Consider the following 23869-nt stretch of genomic DNA (forward strand, 5'->3'; position numbering starts at 1 on the left):
TGGAGCTTGGTCAAAAGCAGAATGAATTCTATACCTACCACGTTAGCATGGAGATGTCGTCAGAGCCCCCCCACACCACTGGGCGGCAGTTACGGTGACCCCAGAACTCGCTCGAAATATCCTGCACAACACATTCCAAAAACATGACGTAGCCTATGGTTGACGGCACAAACACCCTGAGTGGCTCTGTGTGTTTCCTCCTGCCCGAACACGCGCTGCTGTGAAAGCCTCTTCCCAAGCACAGACGTCACTCCCGCAGCAGACAAAACAGGCGTATGCTACAGGAGCTAGAACAATTGAATAACCAAATATATTTAGACTACCCAACTACATAAATGACATGAGATAATTCCTGTGTGATAATCGTACTTTAAATAATGCAATGTATGTATAAACAATAATCATGACTAAGTACTTGAAAAAAAAAATCTAAATGAGGTGTTATTCACCTTTAGCGCTTCTCGATTTCTGTATCTGCTACCCACGAATTAAATTGAGACGGGAAACCCCACCATTTCACAAAAGACCGGCCATTTCTTCGTTTGAGAACTTTTTCCACCAAATATGTGTCCGGATACATCGTAGGCTGGATCTCTTCAGCATAGAAGCCACCACAAATAGGCTTGTGGTCCAAGTCTTCGAGGTAGTAGGTCCTGGGTTCCGATTCACGAACATGTGTCACACGGAAAAGTTCAGAACTCCAATTCATCGTGAAACCTTTCTCAAAGACACCTTTCTGCTTGGAGATTCTCACAATGTCACCAACATTAGCTTTATGCTTGCGTGTATCTTTCTTCTTCGTGTTGGTGAATACAGTCCCAAGCAGACGATCATCCTTTACATCTATCGATGGTACATCCTCCATCGAGTACGACGTTAAAGTCGGTAAAGATGCCATCGAAGTCTCAAGAACAGGCAGTTACGAGAATTATGCACCAGAAGAAACAAACTAGGTGATCCGTACACCGTCGACGGCAGTAACAAATTGAGCGTCCTGCTGTCTAGGACTCGTTTTTATACATTAACCGGTTTGAATAATACGCTAGTCAAATCAAGAACAATTTACTAAAATACTAGAGTCAAAACAACATTAAAAAAATAGAAGTACCATCAACAAAAAAGGCAGCAAATTTGGAAGCACCGACTACGAAAAGGCAGCACATTTGGAAGCACCGACTACGAAAATGCAGCACATTTGGAAGCACCGACTACGAAAAGGCAGCACATTTGGCAGCACCGACAACGAAAAGGCAGCACATTTGGAAGCACCGACAACGAAAAGGCAGCACATTTGGAAGCACCATCATCGAAAAGGCAGCACATTTGGAAGCTCCATCAACAAAAAAAGGCAAAAAGGAAGCACAAGTTACGAGATCTAAGTCTTAGTTAGAAATCAGAATACAAGAAATAAAAACATTAAATTCTTATAATTTAAATTATTTATTTTATTGCTTTACATTATACAAATACAAGTAAAACAAGCCATTATTGTATGTAGCCAGCATTCCTCAGTTCCTTGAGTATGAAGGATATTTCTTTGATGCACGAATAGTTTCCTGCACAAAGCGAACCATGTAAAAGTCTTAGCCGGTCAACCAATATGTTTGGATCTTTCCATGATGTGTAATCAATCTCTTCTACCACCATCTTCCTTGCACCTTTATAAATATTACGATCTCTGGTGTCTTCCGTTTTACCACCAACCTCAGGGTAACTTTCATGTTTGAGACGGTGATCATCACAAGCGTTATCAGATTTATTTATTATAACACGTCGTTTCCATCGTTTCGGTCTCAGGACACCGTTACATTCTTCGATCTTGTCAGCGTTAGGTGCTTCATCACAGTCTATGCTTTTGTCAACAGCCTCAGAGTCACTGTTACAATCACTGTAGAAGACATCCTCTTCACCCAGATTACCATATGAATTCGATATCGATGATGTCGAAGTGCCATTATCGTCTTCATGCTTCCTTTTTAGGAGTCCATCATCATTTTTACAAAGTAAGAAAGATCTACTTGAATTCGGCTGGAATGTATTCTCACTTTTCACGTTAAGGATTCTTCCATTGTCTTCATTCTTCCATAAATCATCATCGTCCTTCAATTTAAGTTCTTCGTCGAGATCGGAAGAGCCACGAACAAAATCTCTCTCAAGACAAGGAAAATTATTGTCATAATGCACATCACTATTCCTTAGTCTAGTAGATCCATCGTTGTACTCTGGCTTGTACGCAGGCTTAACGTTACAAGTTCTGTCATGTCTTTTTAAGCTCTCTCTCCGCGTAAACGACTTGCTACATCGAACGCAACTTATCATATTGCGTAGTGGATTTTTAACACAGTCATTCTTCTGGTGTTGTCTTCCATTCTTACTCAAGATAAATTCTTTGCTGCAAAACTTACACCTGTGTCCTTTCGATACAGCGACAGACACCGAATCAGGATTCATATTAGTTACTCTGACTAATGTTAGATACAAACAGACAGTTTACCAATTGGAACCATTACTTAAATATAATTTTTAAAATATTTCTTAAGCGAGAGTTAAGTTATCTCATGCAAAGGTACTTGTTGAAAGTAGTTCTGCTTTTCAACAACAGATGACACCACGCATTGCTTGCAGGTAAATATTATTTCTTTTTTTCATGCGGGATGCAGGATTCTCACTAACGATCGCAATAGAGGGATGGCATCGCTAGACTCCGCCCGCTAGGGAGCGTCCTTGTCCGTGCTTGCATGTATTTTATTACAAAACATCATAATTTAATCAAACAAAAGACACTCACATACATAGCCGTCGTGACACTATTTTGGGGCGAAAAGAAAAGGATTACAATAATTATTAATACCAATTAGGGGTGCGGCGCACTGCAGCTAAGTGCCCTCTTGCCGGGCTACCAACACACGCACACACGCACGCACAAGCGGTAGGTTTGAACAGAGATGGTGTTTGGGCGGTGGCATATCGGGCTCAAAGGGGCCGCAGGCCTGGACGACGTCAGATATTAACTGCTGTTATTCTCAACCTAAAATGCAAAAAATGTATGCTCCTTATTTTGTAATACTGTCGAGGGGAAGGAGGGGTGGTTTCTGATCGGCGTACATGTAGACTTTGGGCGCCAGCACGTGGACCCGACTATTGACTCGGCCGGCTGTAGAAGGAGACTGGGGCGAGACAAGGGCTTGCGGAAGGCATCAATGCGCCCTTCGCGCCGAACAAAATTACCGTTAACAACTTAGCTATTGCGTGCCCCGGGTTATTATTGAAAATAACATAAACTCTTTACAAAAATTAGCACATTACATCTATACCCAGACCGTCTGTAATAATTACTTATATGATAGAAAACAGTTTAAATCAAGTTACGTGCTAGTTCCTCCGCCGCCCGCTAGGGAGCGTCCTTGTCCGTGCTTGCATGTATTTTATTACAAAACATCATAATTTAATTAAACAAAAGACACTCACATACATAGCCGTCGTGACACTATTTTGGGGCGAAAAGAAAAGGATTACAATAATTATTAATACCAATTAGGGGTGCGGCGCTTTGCAGCTAAGTGCCCTCTTGCCGGGCTACCAACACACGCACACACGCACGCACAAGCGGTAGGTTTGAACAGAGATGGTGTTTGGGCGGTGGCATATCGGGCTCAAAGGGGCGCAGGCCTGGACGACGTCAAGTATTAACTGCTGTTATTTTCAACCTAAAATGCAAAAAATGTATGCTCCTTATTTTGTAATACTGTCGAGGGGAAGGAGGGGTGGTTTCTGATCGGCGTACATGTAGACCTTGGGCGCCACCACGTGGACCCGACTATTGACTCGGTCACAGGGCCGTGACGAGACCCATGTGGAGCTAGGCCCGAAATTCCCCTGCGTGGACACGCTATAACTCCCCGGCCCGTTCTCAGCGGCGGGCACACAATGTTACCGGCAAAGACGACTGCTTGTGGGATCTTTAGGCACCCCACACACCTCCGTCTCTGTACTGGAAAACTTGTGGTAGAGAATTGAGTTCAATGAGTCGAGTGAATATTAAATTTTGTTGCCGCTGTGCCACCAACTTGTAGTTTTGGCACAAGTAAATTTTGAATTTTTTTTCAACTTAAATAATATCTCTAATCAGTCCTATGCTGAAAGAACTTAAACTTGTTCCTCCTCCTGTACACTATCATCCAACCTTTGTCAGACTCTTCTCCCCTAATTTTCCCTGCCTTTACCATTTCAATGACCCAGCAGGGTGATCCCATTATTCCCGCCTTGGCGCACGGACGTCTCCTGTAATTCGTCTCCGATTTGTGACGAGAACTGCTATGAGTTGCAATCTCTCAAGACCGACCTGTTCCTAGACCTCGCCTGATGCTAGCACTCTTTGGCTTGATCGCGAATCATCTTTGCCAAAGTATAGTCACACCTCCGGGTCTTGTAGGCCGACTTTCTCACTGGCACCGCAGTTTTAACCCCCCCTCCCCCCCGCCAGGTTTTCCTGGGAACGTCTCCCCGGGTCTTTGAACGGCCACTAACCCGGCCAGGCTCGGCCTCTCCTCAAGGCCATGACTGTAGCACATGAAGTACATACTCATGCCACCTAGTGGTAGTTTTGCGAATCACTTTCCCTGGGAGTTTGAATGCCCGCGGAACGCCTGCCCTTTGGGCGTCTCCCGCAGTAACCAGTACTGTAGTTACTTTACAGCCCACCAGAGCGCTGGCTTAGTCCTCTCCATAAGCTTTGATGACGCTACCAGCGACCCACGCGAGTCGATCTCTTCTTAGTTCAGCCACACCTCAGTAGGTCGCGCTGACATCGGGCAGTACCAACAACCTCGAAGTATCGAAGTCTACCTTTCCTCGACAAGCACCTCGGTAATGTTCGGAACCTTTCGGTTCAAAAGCCGAAGGGGCCCCCCTCCCTTCTTTCTTCCGTTAACATCGCTTTTAATTAAGAGTCTCGGCTGCCACAAACTCACTGCGCGCCGCTATTCAGGACTGACTGCATAGAACAGGACATCGTCGGGATGCCTTGCCGTATTGTTTCTCTTAAGATGTGATCAGTTTAGACAAGGGATGTTTCCCAACATAGTATTGTTTAGGCGTTAGTCAGTCCACATAAATCTAGCAAAAGTAGTCATCATAGATTTTTTTTTTTTTTTTTTTTGAGAATCATGAATCATCCGCGTCGCGCTCGCCTGGTCAATCATCGGACAGACCCTGGAAGACATCACCCTGTTTGGTGAGTTTTTAGCACCACCCCTCCTCCACCTGTCCTCATAACTAGAAGGCATTTTCTGCCTGTTCCTCCTACTGTCTGTGATTCAGTCCTAAACATATGTGTTTGGCTCTGTTCGCAGACAGGGATTAAGTGCCCCAGTACTCAAGTGCCATAGATCTCGTGCCAGAGTACAAGTACCAGGCTCCGAACACCGGACTCAGGTACCTTGCCAAGGACCAAACCCGTCTACATGGGGGGAATGGTCCAGGGGCTCTGACGTCTCATCACCTGTCCCACTTCATCCAACAATCTCCAAAACGCCAGCCTTACAATTTTTTAAAACCTTTTTTCGGACTAGCATTTAGCCACGACGTCTCTTCGACCAGAAATCAAGAACCTTACAATAATTTAATGTGTTTATCTATGGTAAACTTTAATTAAAAATGGTTGATGCTTCTTATATTAACTCTCTAATAAGGGCTAGCCCATTCTTTTATTAATGTAATCTCAATTCCATGTTGTATATTCTTTCTGTTAATTAACTCAGATGATGTACCTAACAAAAACGTTATGACAACTATCCAAAAGTAAAATAAAATCAAAGAAACTAACGCCTAAACGAAATCATTAATTTGTTGTACCTTCTGTAACTTAAAGATCCACTCGTTCCCCAGTCATCAGGTCAAGTGACGAGGCAGGACACCGTCGACACATACACTGATCATGCGTACCTACATAAAACAGCAAGTAGTGAAGCTATCATGTTGACCAGGACACCGCGTGGACCGGCCACAAAAGTGCAAGTTTGCAGAATAATACAAAACGTTACAGGGAGCTTTAATTATTTAAGTTACACAGTCTGCCGCCAGGGTAGGACACATAGGTTCATTAAAAAAGGTTTAAAAATACTAACGGATCAGTTGAGAACAGTAGGTGAAGTCGACGAGGTGCTGAGATGCGGCCTACCCCGCACGGTGAACGGAAGAGACCGCGCTGGCCATGGGTGTCACGGCCGCAGGAAGTGCTGAATTTCTGTTAGTATATTGATACAACAGAACAATTAAACATAACATATTTAAACCCTTTAAAATTTATACATTTATTTAGACTTAAGTATTACGTTTTACAGTTATTTAATTATTAAGTGCATTATTAAAAAATATGAAGTCTCCACTGCTCCAGTTAGGGTGGAAGTTGAAAGAGTTCGCGCAGGGTGACCGAACACATACACACACACACACGCGCGCACTTGTTGGCGGGAGGTTTGAAACAGAATGGAGGGGGTCGGCAGCGGCATGAGGCACATCGGGCTTAGCCCTGGTCGACGTCAATACATTAATACTGTAAAAAAATATTCTTGGTGAATTTTAACTCTGTATGTGCCAGGAATATTTTTACAATGGTTCTGTATTATACTTTTAAGGTGCATGAATTTCTGTCATTTCAGGCTTTTACCTTGAAATAACAGCATTTCTTAGGAAACCATAAAGTGACCTAGATTTGATTACAAATGTATCTTTATAAATCATTAGTTGCTTGTGTCTTGTTATCCACTCAAATTAAATTTTGATCAATTAATTTGTTATTTATCATATTGTTGTTAGGGAGTTCTTTGTTATGTGTTCTGTTCTAGATATAGGTTTTGATTTTGAGTTTTATGTATACGTGCACAAAGAATAAAATTAAAATCCTTAATAAAACAGCTGCGTTTAACTTTATTAGAATTGCAAGATGTAGATCTACTGTATCAGAGATTAAAGTGCATTATTGACATTGAAAAAAACATTTGATTTGACTAGCATTATCACTAAGGGCCAGAAATATTAGCATCTTGCAATACATGTTTTTTTTGTTCTAATTTATACTTAAGATGCTGTTTTTTTTTTTTCCTAATTTCCAACATAAATGCTTTTTTTTTTTTTTTAGATAATTTTCTAAATAAATGCTCTTTTCAGCTAAATTAATTTAAAATATAATTCACTTGTAAAAATATCCTTTATAAAATGTGACATTACTGTTACATAAATTTTGCTAGTGTTGAAAATCTTTGTTCAAAATATATCTTCTTACACTTGGAATGAAACAACCCATCGTGTAGACTTTGTTCCTTGTCTCACCTTATATTCGTACTTTGCTGTTTGTCTAGTACACAAGTGCATGTATAATTAATAAAATTATTTAAATAATCAGTTGTGACCGAGTGTTTGGAGCTGACGGACGTGTTTTGAGTGCGCTCTCCTGTCTTGATGATTTCTAAGTGATTACCTTATTTTAACATTCTTGTTAATGCTCAGATTTAATAACAATTAATCCCTCAGGACTTGATCAATCGGATTTTGCGGGTTTTAGTTTATCCTGTAGTGATATAGATCTAGACAACGACGTTAACGTAATCATGTTTTGGTCACAGATGAAAATTAACTTATAAATCTTCAATAATTCAGGATCAACCATCAAATAATACCCTCAACTTTGAAATAACCAACTTGGAACAAGTGAATATGGAAGATTTATTCAAAATCATGAAGACCGTATGTGAAAAGTTTGACCAGATGAAGAATGAGAAGCTCATTCTGAAAACTCTACTTATGGACTCTAGGGTGAAAAATGGCAGAAATCAGGCAAGAACTGACTCATATCAAAGAAAAACTGTATTCCAGAAGAGATCATGAAACTTCATATAGTCAGGCCCTCAAGAAGCCTTTCATCACCAAGCCAGCTAACTGCGTGGATTCTCAGAACGATAACCGCAGTCAGTCTCTTGACATACATTCCACTCAGCGCGATTCAAGCAGCGTCAAGAGCAAAATGACAACAACCAATGTGACGACGGCTTAACACTGGTACAACATGGGCAAAAACCAAGACTACGAGTCACCCTGAAACGAAAAGTGAAACTGTAAAGAAGAAAACACCTATGCAAGTAGGTATTAGAAATATATCCACTCTAAAAATTATACCCAAACCTACTTATAAAAAAAAGGCACGCTTTTAACTATATTTTATCCAGCTGTACAAGAGCAATAAATCATTGATTACATATCTAATTAACTCTACTCTTCTCAAGTTAAAGTGACAAACTTAATAAACAAAATTCAACTCCATGTTTCAGTGCTGGAAGATGACTTTAATAGAATAAATAATATTGTAGTCTGGCTAAGTGGCTGCTTGATAAGCCCCTTTTATGGTAAAATACATCATGATAAAATACTAAAAAATGGATTTCTGCAACAGAAGAGCTCAACATTTCTTCCAGGCCTATTGCATCCATTTCCACATCCACATCCACATCCACATCCACTTCTTCTTCTGTCTTGGTGCCTGAAGGAGTATCGTAATCTCGTCTGTGAAGCCTTTTTCTGAAGAATATTTTCTTGGTTATCAAAATGTGAGAGGCTTAAGAACTAAAGCTATTGAATTCTTGGAAAACCTAGTTAGCTCTCATTATGACATTATATATTGACCGAAAATCGGCTCAGTAAAAATAGAGTTACGAGCATAATAAGGGCCGCGGCGCATGCAGGTTCGGAGCTGGCTGGCAGCCCCGCACGGCCACTGATGTCACGTGGCCGCCGCAACATGAGACGTGCCGCGCGCGCCCGCTTTCCCCCCTCTTTCCCCCCGCTCCCCGCGCAACGTTTTATCTCAGCGACGTAACTGACACCTGACAGCTGGGGAGTTCTGCACGCCACCTGGCAGCTGCCAACGCGTGTCTGGATATTTCTCGCGTCGGGTCGGCACGGAATGACGCGACTGGCCCCAGCCGCGCTCGTGAATTCTAGAAGTGGCGCCTGTGATATATAAGCCCAGGACGCCGGCCTCTGAGTCAGTGAGGGAGAGAGTCAGTGAGGAGTCGGGAGTTTTCCCGCGGCGGAGTTTCCGGGCGAAAGTGCCGCGCGTGCGGCGGAGTGGCGAAGTCCCTGGACGAAGGTTCCAGGGCGGAGAGTTCAGTTCCGGGCAATAGTGTCGCGGGCGCGGCGGAGTTCCGGGGCGAGAGAGTCCCGAGCGAAGTTCCGAGCGAAGCGTCGAGTGGGTCTTCGGCAAAGGCAAGTCCGACGGCGGCGGCCGGAGTGCGACGCCGGAGTCCGGCGACGGAAGTCCACGAGGGGTGCTGCGGCGAGAGTTGCACCAGAGATGTGCGGTGTGTAAAAATGAGTGACTGGGGAAGCAACATTTTTTTAAGTGTAATTAATTATTAGGCATTTTTAGAAGATTATTTGTTAGTGATGTAAATATTGGCAATAAATAAAACTGTATAGTAAAATTTTTAATTGGGCTATCCTTTACGAACCCAGTCGTAACAATAGCATAAACTCTCGCCATTTTACCAACCGCTATTCAGTTTTTAGAGATGATAGAAATTCTCAACTGACAATGAAGAAAAGAGGTCGTGGTGTCCTGTCAGCCGCCAACAAGCACAAATTTTTATCAGTGCAACCTGTGTATGACTACGTCTTTCCCGTTATCGAAGCTGTCTGGCTGAAAATAAAATTAACGCATACCAAATTGATAATCCTTGGTACTATCTACTTACCTCCAGATATCACTCTGAATGTTTACTTCAAATATTTGTAAGCCTTGGAAGATAAACTGCTATCTGTGGGGACGATATAGTGATCCTCGGTGATTTTAACGTTTCCGGTATTGACTGGATTAATACTCAAACTGATAATATACAGTCACATGTCAAAACTAAAGCCAATTACTTACTTAACATCCAATCTTGGTTTAACACAATTCAATGATACCCCGCCATCTATAAATCTCTTTGAATTATGTGTCTCTAATCTTTCATACTGCATAGTGCTATTATTTTCTTATCAAAGATCCGGCCTTAAATGTCAACATCACATTAGATACTTACCGGAATAATAACTGCCCTTTTTCTGTATTTAGAAATTATAAGAAAGGCAATTAATTTGGTCTCTAAAACTCTATTAAAAACCATGACTGGTCACATTTTTATAATTCTACCGTTGTTAATTACCTCGTTCATCAACTAACGAACTGAATTTCCGAAATAATTGATACCTATATTCCACTATTTTTGAAAAAACAAGTCAAAATATCCTCTTTGGTTCTCAAGTGAATTAATAGGTGCTCTAAAATACTAAGAAACATTTTCACAATCTCTATAGAAGAAACAATAATTTATTCCACTATTCACAGTTCTCTCATTTTCAAAGATTAGTGATATCTCTAATAAAGCGTGACAAAATCCATTTGACTCGGTATACAAACAATAATATTAAGAAAAACCCTAAAAATTTGTGGAGATATGTAAAATTAATGAAAGATTGTTATTATGAACAACTATCTCTTAAAGTAAATGGTATTTCTAATCATCCTAATGTAGTATCGGATGTATTTGCACAGTATTTCTCTAGCGTATATATAACTCCAAATTCTATTTCCCCCCTTCCTCCCCATGATTACCTTGGTCATGTCTTCTGAGTCTATATCTTTTCCTACTATTTCTTGGACTATCAAGGCTTTCAAATCAAGTAAAACCACAAGGTCCGATGGCATACCCAATTTTATTGTAAAAGCTTGTGCCGACCTTTTAGTACCTCTTCTGCATCACATTTTTAATATCAATTTAAAATATTTTTCCCAATAAGTGGAAAATAGCCAAAATGATTCTGATTCATAAAAATGGTTCAAAATTATATGTGTCTCAAACTACAGGCCAAAATCTTTACTTAATGGGTTCTCAAAAATTTTTGAAAAAATTATATCTAAATTTCTACATTTTCAACTTCTTAATATATTATCTAGTATAATCAACATGGTTTCAGGTCTGAAATGTCTACTAGTACTTGTCTACTAGTACTAAGCTACTTACTTTTCTTAATACTGTATATAACATAGTTACCAACAGGGGTCAGGCAGATGCATGTTATTTTTACTAATTAAAGTCTTTGATACAGTAAATCATTCCTTACTACTTAATAAATTATCCAATTTTGGCCTATGTAACAATTATGTTAATTGGTTTTCAAGTTACCTTACCATTAGATGCTTTTTTGTAACTATCAATAATCATAAATCTTCTCTGTACAATGCTTGTTGTGGTGTAACTCTGGGAGGTTCACTCTCAGCTCTCCTCTTTAATATATTTACTAACGATATTATCAAGGTACGTAGCCACTCGTTCGTATACTTTCTGCAATGATATAAAAATCTATACAATTATTTCTTCATTAAATTAATTCTATTATTACAAGGAGACAAAATTTAAGTCAATAATTGTTTACAAAAACTGGTAAAACTTAATAAAGATACAACCAAGATCATATCACTTACTAGGAAATACCAGGCAATTGAATATGAGTACAAATTAACTAATTCTTTAATCTCTAAATCCCCTTTTATAAAGGATGTTGATGTCATTCTAGATTCTAAATTATATTTTCACAAACATGATTTTTTATATTCTCATGCTTGAAGTACTTTAGCTCTTAGAAAGATTTATTACTTGTTAGGCAACTGATTCATACTCAATTATCTCACAAGATCAAAGTTCAAATATATTGTTCTATTATCTGGATTGGCATCAATCTAACTGATATTGAAAAAATTGAAATAATTCAAAATAAAGTTATCCAATTTATTATTCTGATGAATTTTGCATGACCTAATTTATCTCCCCTTGTAGACTGTAAAGCCTATCATGATGCACATTTTGTTCATAATTGTTATACTTCTGAATTCAGTTGCTTATATCTTCTTGACAATACCGGCTTGAGAATTTCCCAATTTAATTCCTGCTCACGTTCAACCCTGTGTACTCTTCATACTTATAATGGTACCTATTATTTATATGCATATATTAAATTATAATAAACTTTATTTGAATTCTAATAGGGTAAAACTGCAAGTGCAAACTTCACATTTTTTTTATATCATGCTGTTATGTAGATGACACTAACGCCGCACATCGCAGCATTCATGTGGTACTCATATTGCACCTCGTTGTTCACACACAACACAAGACCTGCCGCGCCCGTCGTAGCCGCGTCCCGCCATAATCACCTTTTGTTTACAACATGTCACACTGCTGCCAACTTACGAAAAGACACAACACATGCTTAGTTTTAAGTCCATGTCTGTTAATTTTTAGCAGTTATGAGAAAGCAATTTTTGTGTGCTTTTATGTTTTTTTTTTTTTTTGTTGTTTTTGTCTTTATATACTGTATTAGTGTTTGTGTGTATCTGTTGCTATCACTGCTAATGTGTGGTACTCTTGCCCTCGTTTGCTGTCTCTGCGCTTGTTCTGCCTGCTATAGTAGCCATAGTACTGACAGTGGTGGCAGTCAATACCTGTGCAGTGATCACTGTGTATTTGTCTTTATGTGTCGTGCCCACCATTAAAGTCTTATGCCAATCAGTGGGCAGGTTTCAAATTCAAATAAATAAATAATAATGTCTGTCATTTAATACTTACTAGCGCATAAGTACACATACACAAATTATCCATCATCTTTGCAGCAGATTTTCTCATCCCACAAGATGAAAGATGTATGATTGGCTAATAACATGAAAACAAAACCTTCACTTCCTTGCATTTTGCTTTAGCGGGAGAGTGAAGTAAACCACAGCAATACTACAAGCACTTGGCATACCCCCCAAATGTTACACTCGACCCGTGTGTTGAGTTTCTGGCTATCCTGCTCTACACTAGTTTTTTTTACCATGCTTTGTGATATTGTCATGTTTCAGAGATGAAGCCAAGTTACAAGCATAACTTCAAAATATAACCCAACCCAATTGATCCAGTTTATTTGTGAATTATTCTAAGTATTATACCTGTGACCTAATGTTTGCTAGCTTTTCGCAATTCCTTTTTTTTTTTTAATAAAAGAAGCATTTAAATTAATTTGTGATTCTAGCATAGGAAGGCATGAAAAAATGGCATACTTGTACAAAACTGAACTAGAGGGTTATTTTTTGTCATTTGCATAAATGAATATTTAGTTTACAAATATTTGGAATGTAAATAGTAAGTTTTAATTAAGTTTTATTTAAAATGCTAATTTCTCAATAACAGATGCTAATTGTTCTAGTCCTTAATCATTACATAATGTTGTGTGGTACATTTATTTGCAAATTAAATGTCTTTAGAGTATTTTTAGTCTACAAAAATTGTTTGTTTGCATTAAAAGTAGATATATAGTATATTTTTTATGTCCAGCATGACAGCTATATGAAAAATAGATCACAGAAATTTTTAGTTGATGTTATTTTATTATGTAGACACAGTCTTAATAGTTTTGAGCAATGCATTATTATAATGTAATGTTTCTGCTGACAAAGCAGTTTGTAGCGTTGCAGTATTACTGCCCCCTGCTACTGGTACTGATGATGACACTGTAACAAAGAATGGGTTACGTTTGTTACTTAAACCAAATTTTTCTTTAGGGTTTATAATTATTTGATAATCATGTTTCTTCTTTTAGGCATAAGCAGTGAAGATAGTTTAGTTGTGCTAAGAAATCTTAATAATTATTTTAGTTAAATTTTACCCTAAGTTTTACTGTATTTTGGTTTTTTTTTTTTTTTTTTTCCATTGCTAGTTGAAGGGGTTCTTAAATTAACAAACTTAATAATTGTATCTTGTGCTTATATAATATTACAGACACATACCATTCCCCAATTTTCATGATAATTTATTGTTTTATTTTATAATGTTTTGTATGGGTCATACTTTTTTTTCCAGTAATAAAGCAAATCTGCTGATAATCATTCAAGGTTATAGTGGTTTAGTTTTTCAGAATGGTGTGTAGTTAATAACATTTTGGTAATTATCTTATTCATAAAAATACTTTTAAATACTTTTTTATAGGAATGTCACAAGATTGGATGGTTTACTATTTTGGGAAGTGTAAAATGTTAATATTTTAAAGTTAAATTTTATTGCATTATAATATATTTATGTTGTTTTATAACAGAACTTTTTGGATGGGTCACATGGCCAAACATCTCTAGAACTCTGTGAAAGAAAGGAAAGAGAGACAAGGACGCGTCACCCTGGCGCCTGGAAGTTATTTTTCTTATGTCCTCGAAGTGCGTTGTTAGGGAAACCTGTCACGTACATGCACAACTGCGTAGCAGCAGACTGGAAATTTCTATGTACGCTATTTCGGCAACTAATCAGGGCCGTTCCAAGTTTTGGTGTGATATGCCCTTCCAAACTTTTGTGAAACAAAATTCATAAGACCACAATTTTCCGTATAAAGTGGTCAGGTCCTGGATTCTGTCCTGATTGGTCAGTTGGCCCACGGGGTTGCTTCCCTTTGTTTTCACCTTTGTAAAAGAAGACAACTTCTTTGTCCAAATAGTTGTCGCTGGATTGTCACTGCCTGCGGTTTTGTCATCTGCAACTCTCAACATCATGATGTAAGACAGTGAGGCCACGAATTTCACGCCTGCTGGTTCGGGCCCAGAGTTTTTAAATTTTTTCTTATCTGTAGAAAACTTTTCAGACTTTTTTTTAATGATTTGAAATCAGACCACAAGCATTCGGTATCGGCCCAGGTTGACCACTAGTCAGCTCCCCAATGACAAGTTCCAGGAATTCTTGTACCTCAGGTTAAAAGGTTAATTGAGGGACATTATTTTTTTTATGCAGTATTGAGTGATAAGAACCAAATGAAATGAAGCCATCTGTAAATGGAAATGTCTGTAAGTTGTGAGCCATTATAATTTTTTTTTTTGTGATGAATAAATCAAGATACTGTTCAAACAATGTTTTTATTTTGTGAGCAAAATTACATTTAAAAAAATAAAATTTGTATAACCAAATAGTGGAAATCAATTTCTGGTGAAAAGACTCGCTTCAAAATAATTCTATAAATTCTCAAATCATAACAATAATACCTTTCTAGGTGTTAAATGTGTTTGTTACTATTCTTAGTTGTCTAGCCAGGCCAATCTGGAATGTAATAATTTGCTCTAAAATCATTCAGTTTTGCTGCTTGTATTAGTGTGTGTGTGTGTGTGAATGTGTGTGCAAAAACTTTTTTTTTTTCAAATCAAATTCTTAAGAGGAAGACCTAAATCTTCACCAAAGATAAGGTCAAAGTTGATGATTACTGAAATATCATGGTACATTCAAAAAAAGTGCTTGACTAGCTGACATGTCCGGCACACAGCAGACTACAGTACGTTGGAGCGACGTGGGAGACTGCCACTGTGTGTCGGGGCGAGGGCGGGGTGAGTGCCGTGCTGGGCCCTGGCGCGGCCGTGTGCAGGAGCAGCACCTCGACGGCGGCGGCGGCCTTCGCCATCGCCACGTCGGCGTCCAGCAACCCGCGCGACCTCTGCACGGGTGCGGCAGTGCGCGGGCGCACCAGCGTGGGGGACGCCAGTGTGCGCAGCAGCAGCCGCAGGAAGGAGTCGGTCATGTCCACTGCGGCCACCATGCGTGTCCTCAACGTGCTGCGGCACTGGGTCTCCAAGCACTCGCAGGTGCGCTCATGTGCCAGTGTTCATTTACAAATGTGATCTACAAGCACCTAGATGTACATACATGCTTCATTGTTCTGTTGGAGAATCATGTATGACCTTTGCTGGTCAGTTGTCGTGACTAGCTCGTATCCCACGTTCCCACTGCCGTAAGGTCCCCAGCTCCCGGTGAAGGAGACTGGTTCGGAAGCTGGTGTGGTTGGCAGATCACTTGTCTCTCTGAGGCGTCTCATACATTCAGCTCGTGGCATTGAGTCAGTCACAAGAGCATGAAGTCCGAGGAGCAAAATTTTTATATCGCTCTGTGCTCTAATAATTGATTATAATATTGATGTATCTATTCTTGAAGGAAAATGTTTATTACCCATACACAACAAATGTTCTGCATTGAAATTGTTTTACTTTTGAAATAAAATCAGATTCTTTGTGATACCCTTTCATAAACCAAACTGTGTTCTTTATTTTTCTTAGTTTTTTCAAAAGTTCAAATTTTGATAATTTTTTCTCTAATAGTTATTGAATCATGAAGATTAAACATACTAAACATGTTTATTCATATAAAAATAAAAAGTTAAGCCCATTCAAATAACAATAGTATGTAAAGTGCCCTCGTTAGCACTCAGCAAGTGATTAGGCTGTCTGCTGCATTTGCTTTCAGCGAGAACAGAGAATATATTAGAATAAACCAGCCTGAGTTTGTGTGTGTGTGGTTCTATGAGCACCTGCGAACATGGCTCGTGCAGTACTGATGGTTCTTCCTCCCTCTCTTGCTGTGGTGAATGTCTGTGAATTGACAACTAACTCTATGTTCACGTGACTGTCACAACAGTATTATTGATGAAACTGTGCTCCAACAGTATTGTTTTCACTGTCTGTACATGCTGCTAGTTTTTATCAACATAGAGTTGCTTGACACCTCTTCTTTCATGGGAAAGGAGACAGGTTTAAATATAAAAGGGTGTCAAAATGTTAGTACGAGTGTGCCGTGGCCTCTGCGCTTCCTGTCCACTAGGCGAGAAGGTGTGTTGGGACATCAAAGCCATATTGTTTGCATGCCAATACGTACATGTAGACGCTGTTTCTATTATGTTCTGCATATGTCTTTATTATTAAAGACACAACTCTTAACATTGTAGGTTCCCTTTCACAAACAGGGCTACAGTTCAACTGTCACATACATAATAGTACCAACCAGACAACACAACTATCTTAACCCAGATAATGCCAACCTTGTCATACATAATATCTTAACCTAAATACCGTATTTACTCCCGTAAAGGCCCCGCCCGCGTATTGTTTTGTAAACATTTTTGAGAAAAAATTTAAAAACGTGTTTTTCTGGGTTTATTTGAGGGCAGGGCAGCTTGGCATGCATCAAACAACAAGCCATGTATTGTGACCGGCGGGAGGTGATTTTGTAAGCGGCAGTGAAACAGAGACTGGTATTATAGTTTGTCCGTTCTCAGTAGGACCGTCTTGAGGCATGCCAGGCGTAAGCAGTTAGTCCTATCTCAAACGACATAAAGATAAAGAAAGCTGGACTCGCGCGCTGTGTTGATGTGCAGTGTTGTTTGAGAAGAAGAGGGGAAGTGAAGGAGGAAGGGAAGTGGGTCAAGGATTCTAACACTCCTTTGTCTGGTTGGCTGGCTAGCTGGCAGGAGGGAGGTTAAGCCACGCCTCTGCCTCTCTCCCCTCCTGACACAGCGCTGCCTCTGCCTCTCCCCCCTGCGGAGTCGTTGCCTCTCCCTCCCTCCTGCCGCGTCGCTGCCTCCCCCGCCTTCCTCATTTGAACAAAGACGCACAACTTAAAAAGAAAAATCTATATTTTCCTCAAAATTCGCGTATAGGCCCCCTACCCTTTTTTGGAGTCAAAATTTGGGGGAAAAAGGGGGGCCTTTACGCGAGTAAATACGGTACATAACATATCTTTACCCTTAACTTAGTACACTACAAAATCATTTAGTCTGTTTGGTAATCGTGTTACTCTCTTTGAAGTTCTAAGTGTCTCATTATCTTGTTGCCGACGACAGCCATTTCCCATCCTGGATGCCAACATGTCTTCGGATTCTTCTACCCCTATAGATGGTGTCGGCACTCGAGATGGTAGTGCTGAAGGACACTCTGCGAAACCTCTGAAAGGTTCCCAGTCTTGAGCCTCAGGAGGTGGTGCTTGTTCTCGGGGTGGTGATCTTGGTCTTGACCCTTTAGCTGAACAGCCAGGCTTCCAGTGTGCCACTGCCACATCCTTATGCACTGCTTGCTTGCTATTATCCCCTTGTCTCTGGCCAGCCGAATGGACTGCGATGGTAGACGTCTCCCCTTTTGAATAACCCTCCGCAACTTGTGGCCATGCTCTTCGGAGTAACTGATCAGTGTGACGCCTATATGATTGTCCACTACTACTTGACACTACATATTATGTCAAGGGCCCTTCCTTTGCCTTGATGACTCCCAACAGCAATTTTTTAGCCCCACTGTGATTCCTGTACAGCACTGGATCTCCAACATCAAAACATCTCACCATTTCAGGGATGTTCAAAGTTTGACGATCCTCACAAGCCTTTGGGTGTATCTGTTCCAATGTTGTATGCAATGACCTACCCATCAGCAGCATTGTTGGTGTCTTGTTAGTCACTGTACAGGGTGTTGTCCGCAAAGAAAACAGCATACGAGCCAATCTTGTTTGCCAAACACCTCTCGAAAGTTTCTTAAGTTTCTCTTTAATAGTTTGTACCATTCATTCAGCCTGGCCGTTTGTAGATGGGTGAAAAGGCGTTGTTCGTATTAGTCGAATCCCATTCTTTGTTAGAAAATTTCTCATTTCCGCAGACACAAAAGCTGTTCCATTGTCACTCACTATACTATGTGGTAGGCCATGTGAGCTGAATATGTCTCTAAGTTCTCTGATGACTGATGTAGAGGTCATAGACTACACCCTCCTGACTTCTGGCCACCTGGAATATGCATCAACAACTATCAGGAACACTTGCCCTTGAAATGGGCCAAAAAAATATATGTGTATTTTTGCCACGGTTTTGTTTCTGCAATCCAAAAAAGTCTTTCACTTATGAGGGGTTTGCTCATTGCTGCTGACATTCCACACATTGTCCAACAATTGCTTCAATGTCGGTGTCCATCTTAGGCCACCACATGTAGCTGCAGGCTAATGCCTTGGACCTGACAACTCCATCATGTGCTGCATGCAGTACCTGTAACAAATGTTACCTTAAAGATGGTGGAATAATCACATGGTTCCCCCACAAGATGCAACCTTTGTAGACAGACAAATTTTCTTTATGACTAACATATGGACGAAGATCTTCTGCAAAATCTCCCTCTGGCCAACCCATACAAGTGTTTTTTTAACTTGAGCTAGTGTCGGATCCTCTTCTGTATCTTGTGCTATTTTGTCTGCTCTTACTGGCAAGTCTGACATTTCTTCCAACATCAACACATCACCCACTACTGGAATTTTAAACATCTCTGACTGTATAGGCAACCGGCTCAATGCATCAGCATGGCCAATCTTGGTCCCTGCCTTGTGAACTAGCTGGTAGTCGTACATGGCTAGCCACAAACTCCATCGCAACAGCCGGGGAGACAGTATGTCTGGTGTTTGCTTAGTGGGATCCAATAGGCGCAGTAAGGGTTTATGGTCGCTCACAATAATAAATGGCAGGGTGGCTACAGACCGGGAAAACCGGGAAAACCGGGAAAAGTCAGGGAAATTTAGTATGTCAGGGAGAACAGGGAAATGTCAGGGAATTCTGGCCAAGGTGCAGGAAATTTTTTGTTGTAAAGTATTTTTTGCGATTTCTCATTTTTATACACTATTTTAATGCATTTTATTTTATTTCAACCACATTAAAATTGTATCTACCCATTTTACTCCCACATTTTTTTCCCCTTAAAAACAAAATCGCGAAAATTCAGGGTGCGTGCTTGCATTTGATGCTGGCCCACCGGACCGTGCGACATCCTCAAGCTTCTTGACTGCGCCGCAGCCGGACCGTGTCGAGCTGGAGAAGCCTAAGATGTACATCAAGTTCTGTCCCTGCCCGAACACGCCCGAATATTCACCTTCGGCCAACCTCGGGATTTGTTTTATTTTTGAGCAGGAAAAATGAATTCAAATTTTAAAAGTGTTCGGTTAAGTTAGCTACATTAAAACACTTTAAAACACTATGGACGGTTAGTTAGGTTAGTAGTACAGCTACATTAAAATAAACAGAGAAATATAAATATATATAAAAATAAACCCGAGGTTGGCCGAAGGTGAATATTCGGGCGTGTTCGGGCAGGGACAGAACTTGATGTACATTTTAGTTTTCCCGTCGAGCTGCGTCCAGCGAGTGCCGAGCACGTCATCAACGTAATGGCGGACGGACAGTTCGATTGTTCGAAAACAATTGTCTTAGCCATGCACACATGTGCCTTGCGTGCGTGCATGTTGACTAGTTGGATGTAGTTTTCCGTGAATAACATCGTGGAATTTTTGTCTGAAGTGTGAACATAAACAACTGGTTTTATTTATTTATTAGCTGTTTTGAAGTGCCATCATGCAAGTTTGCCATTCGACATGCCTTTGTGAGTGATAACTGCGATTTCTCATCATCAAGAGTGCTTCTGTGTTATGAACGTCGACCATAGTAATGCATTAATGTTAATTCAGTAGAAGACTATTTGAAACACATAAAATCTAATATAAGTTTTAAAAAACGTCAGGCATTTGAGTTAAGCCCTTTTCACAATACCGCGATGCGACGCGACGCGATGTGACGTGACGTCATACCAAACCAGCCAATCACAACTACATCGCCCGCGATGCGCGACAGCTCACTTGGCGACGAGGCTGTTTCGTCGCTTTGGCGATGTCGCTAATGACGTCAGAAATAACAGCCAATCAGAAACAAGATTGTGGTAAAGAAGAAGAAGTACTGAAAACAAGAGGTAAGAAACGATGTATTGATGCATCTAAGTAATGTTAGTAAACAACACGTGGATTTTGTTCAATTGAAATGAGTTTTGAAGAGCGTCTGATTGATGAAGTTCAGAAAAAGCCGTGTTTGTACGATGTTTCTAGAAAAAATATTGTAATCAGACGGAGAAAAATAATGCTTGGTTAGAAATATATTATGGGCTTCGCGATTCCTATCCATAATTAAATGCTTCTACCAGTCAGTCAGTGTACAAATATAATAACAACAATCTGAATATTACCGCCAAAAACTTTTGTTCACACCCATGTTGTAAAATATCCCCAGCAGAGTGCAGGCTGGTGCGGTTTTTTTTCGCCGGCTGCATGGCGATCGCGTCGCGCTATTATGAAGTGCGCTAGCTGGCGACATATATTTACGTCGCTGTCTTCGCTACATCGCGTCGCCAGATCGCGTCGCATCGCGGTATTGTGAAAAGGCCTTTATGGTTTAATATTTTTAATTTTTCAAACTTAACCACCACTTAGTTGCCATGTCGAAATTCAGAAAAACAGTATTTAACGAATCATGGCTTTTAGATCCAGACTTCAAGAACTGTCTAAGAGAATCGCCCGGGGATCAATACTCTGCCATGTGTACTTTTTGCCATACAAAATTCAGTCTAAGTAACATGGGTAAACGAGCCGTAAGAAGTCATATCACCAGCAAGAAACACCAAGCAGCTGTAGAAAGCATAAGAAAGACTTATTCACTTGCAGTATATTTAAAACAGAATTCATCTTCAGCAACTTCAGATACATGTCAATCTTCATGTCAGCCTGTCCCAGGCACTTCATCTGATGAAGGAAGTGTCGTCTCACAGGTTTGCCATTATACTTTTTAATGCGTTGTTGTGGCAGTAAAGCCCACACTTTGTAATACCTAAATAAATTAATATTAGATTAATTGCAGCATTTGTCTTATTAGAGTTATTACAATTATGCAACTTTTAAAAATAACTTATTTAAAAAAATAATTTCAATATGATCTATATAGGATTCTTATTGTGCTCTAAAGTTCAGAAATGCATCATAAAAATATATTAAGACAGTAAGTAAGTTACACCTGGTTTTGTTTCAGGTTTTAAGTTCAGATGTGCATAAAGAAAAGGTTTCCCCATTGAACAGTTTCATTCTTCAGGAGAATGTCACAAAGTCTGAAGTACAGTAAACTCTCGATTATCCGTGTTAATTGGGACCTTCCGATGCCCGGATAATTGAATGCCCATAAAAAAACCCGGATAATCCGTTTCACCACTTAAAAATTGTGTATTTACTGGCGAAAGAGGGTCTCTTCAGTAGAATTATATGAGTACAAGCAAAGGCTTTGTATACCGCGTCCCAGCTTATTGGACTGTAAACAATACTGGCACTGTGTTGCCGCCACCCTTCTCCTGTCCCCTTTATTGCTTCGGGAGGGAGAGCGGCCGCAGTCCCAACTCAGCATCTCACTCCACCCTTTTAACTACCTAAACCAAACATACAAAGCATTGTCAACATCTGCGTGGGTAGATGTTTTCATGCTTTTACGTTTAGAAGGCCCTGCCACACTGTCTGATCTACTAGCAAACTGCAAAAGTTTTTCTTCACTTTTATTAATGTCTCGCACGGTTTGGATTCCAATTTCATATTCCTGTGCTAATTTCGCAGCAGTTTCTCCTTTTTTTAACCTGTCCACAACTTCAACTTCTCTGCTATTGTCAGCACTTTACGTTTCCTTTTACCAGACATCATTACAAAAACAAATGTTCCTGGGAGAACTGATGTTAATAACTGCGTGAAAAATGCCTCTTCCAGCCGTAAGGAGTGTGGAAAAGTAAAAGAGGTAGAGGGACCTTTTTTTTTTAGCGTGACGGGGCGCTGTGAAAAGAAAATTTAAAAGGGGTGGTGGGGGAGGGAGTTGAGCCGGAAGCAGCAGTCAGGCATTCCTTTTTGGTTTAAAGTGTGACAAATTGACGGGTGAAGGGGCGGGGGAACGAGGGTCTGAAGGGTCAGGTAAAAGGCTTTCTGACACAGCAGTAAAAAAAAAAAAAAAAAAAAGCGCGGCGTAGCCACACCCGGTCTTTTTTTTTACAACTTCATAAAAAAATCAAGCACGGATAACCCGAAAACCGGATAATCCAGGCCCGGATAATCGAGAGTTTACTGTATATTGGTGTATTCAGACTGTAATGACGCACACTTCCATGCGTGCTTCTGGAAAAAGTGCGGATCTCTTTAAATTAATGTTTCCTGATAGTGACATTGCCCAGAAGATGCAGCTAGGAAGAGCGAAAATTGGGTACACTATTTTGCATGGAATTGCTCCATACTTTCACGATGAACTTGTAGATTTGTGCTTGCAGTGTCCACAGATAGTTGTAGGATTTGATGAGTCCTTAAACAAGGTTGCTCAAAAGGGACAGATGGAAGTTTCGGTACGGTTTTGGAGCAATAAGCTAAATGGAGTATCAACTCGGTATTTGAACTCTGCATTCTTAGGTCATGCTACATCAATTGATTTGTTCACAGTGTTCAGTAGTGCTCTCTCAGAGTTAAAACAGATTAACATATTACAAGTGTCAATGGATGGACCAAATGTAAACACAAAATTTTTGCGCGAACTCAAAAGTGCAAATGTTAACTTGAAAGATGTTGTGATGCTTGACATTGGAAGTTGTGGCTTGCACACTCTTCATTGTTCTTTTAAAGCTGCTGTAAATGTGACCGAATGGAAGATTATTGAATTTTTGAGAGCTCTTTATTATTTGTTTAAGAATGTCCCAGCACGTAGAGCTGATTACATTCATTTCACTGATTCTTCAGTATTCCCCAAGAAATTCTGTTCGGTTCGGTGGCTTGAAAATGTCCAAGTTGCAGAGAGAGCAGTAGAAATTCTTCCCAACGTGCAGAAGTATGTGACAGAAGCCACAAAGTTAAAGAAAGTACCAAGTTGTCAAAGCTTTCAGACTGTTGCATAATCTGTTAAAGATAAAATGTTGACAGCTAAACTTGCTTTCTTTGTTTCTATAGCAAGTGAAATTGAACCTTTCCTTCGCAAGTTTCAGGATGATGTGCCTCTAGCACCACTGCTTTATAGTTCTTTAAATAGTGTTTTGCATTCTTTAATGTCAAGATTTGTAAAAGCAGATGTTATTGCTGCAAAGTCAGTGTTGTGTGACATTGATGTTTCAGACAAGAATAACTTGCAACCTGTAAAGAATTTGGATATTGGG

At 40.0% G+C, this 23869-nt stretch overlaps 1 protein-coding gene across 1 annotated transcript in view; it reads left to right on the top strand.

Moving 5' to 3' along the window:
* LOC134536698 (ras-specific guanine nucleotide-releasing factor 2-like) overlaps nt 1–23869 on the top strand; it is a 400528-nt gene that overhangs the window by 325079 nt on the left and 51580 nt on the right. The window contains exon 21 of the mRNA XM_063376561.1: nt 15466–15682. Coding sequence (XP_063232631.1) covers nt 15466–15682 — 217 coding nt within the window. The remainder of the gene's footprint in view (nt 1–15465; nt 15683–23869) is intronic.

This window comes from Bacillus rossius, chromosome 11, assembly GCF_032445375.1.
Source record: "Bacillus rossius redtenbacheri isolate Brsri chromosome 11, Brsri_v3, whole genome shotgun sequence".
Classification (NCBI taxonomy): Eukaryota; Metazoa; Arthropoda; class Insecta; order Phasmatodea; family Bacillidae; genus Bacillus; species Bacillus rossius.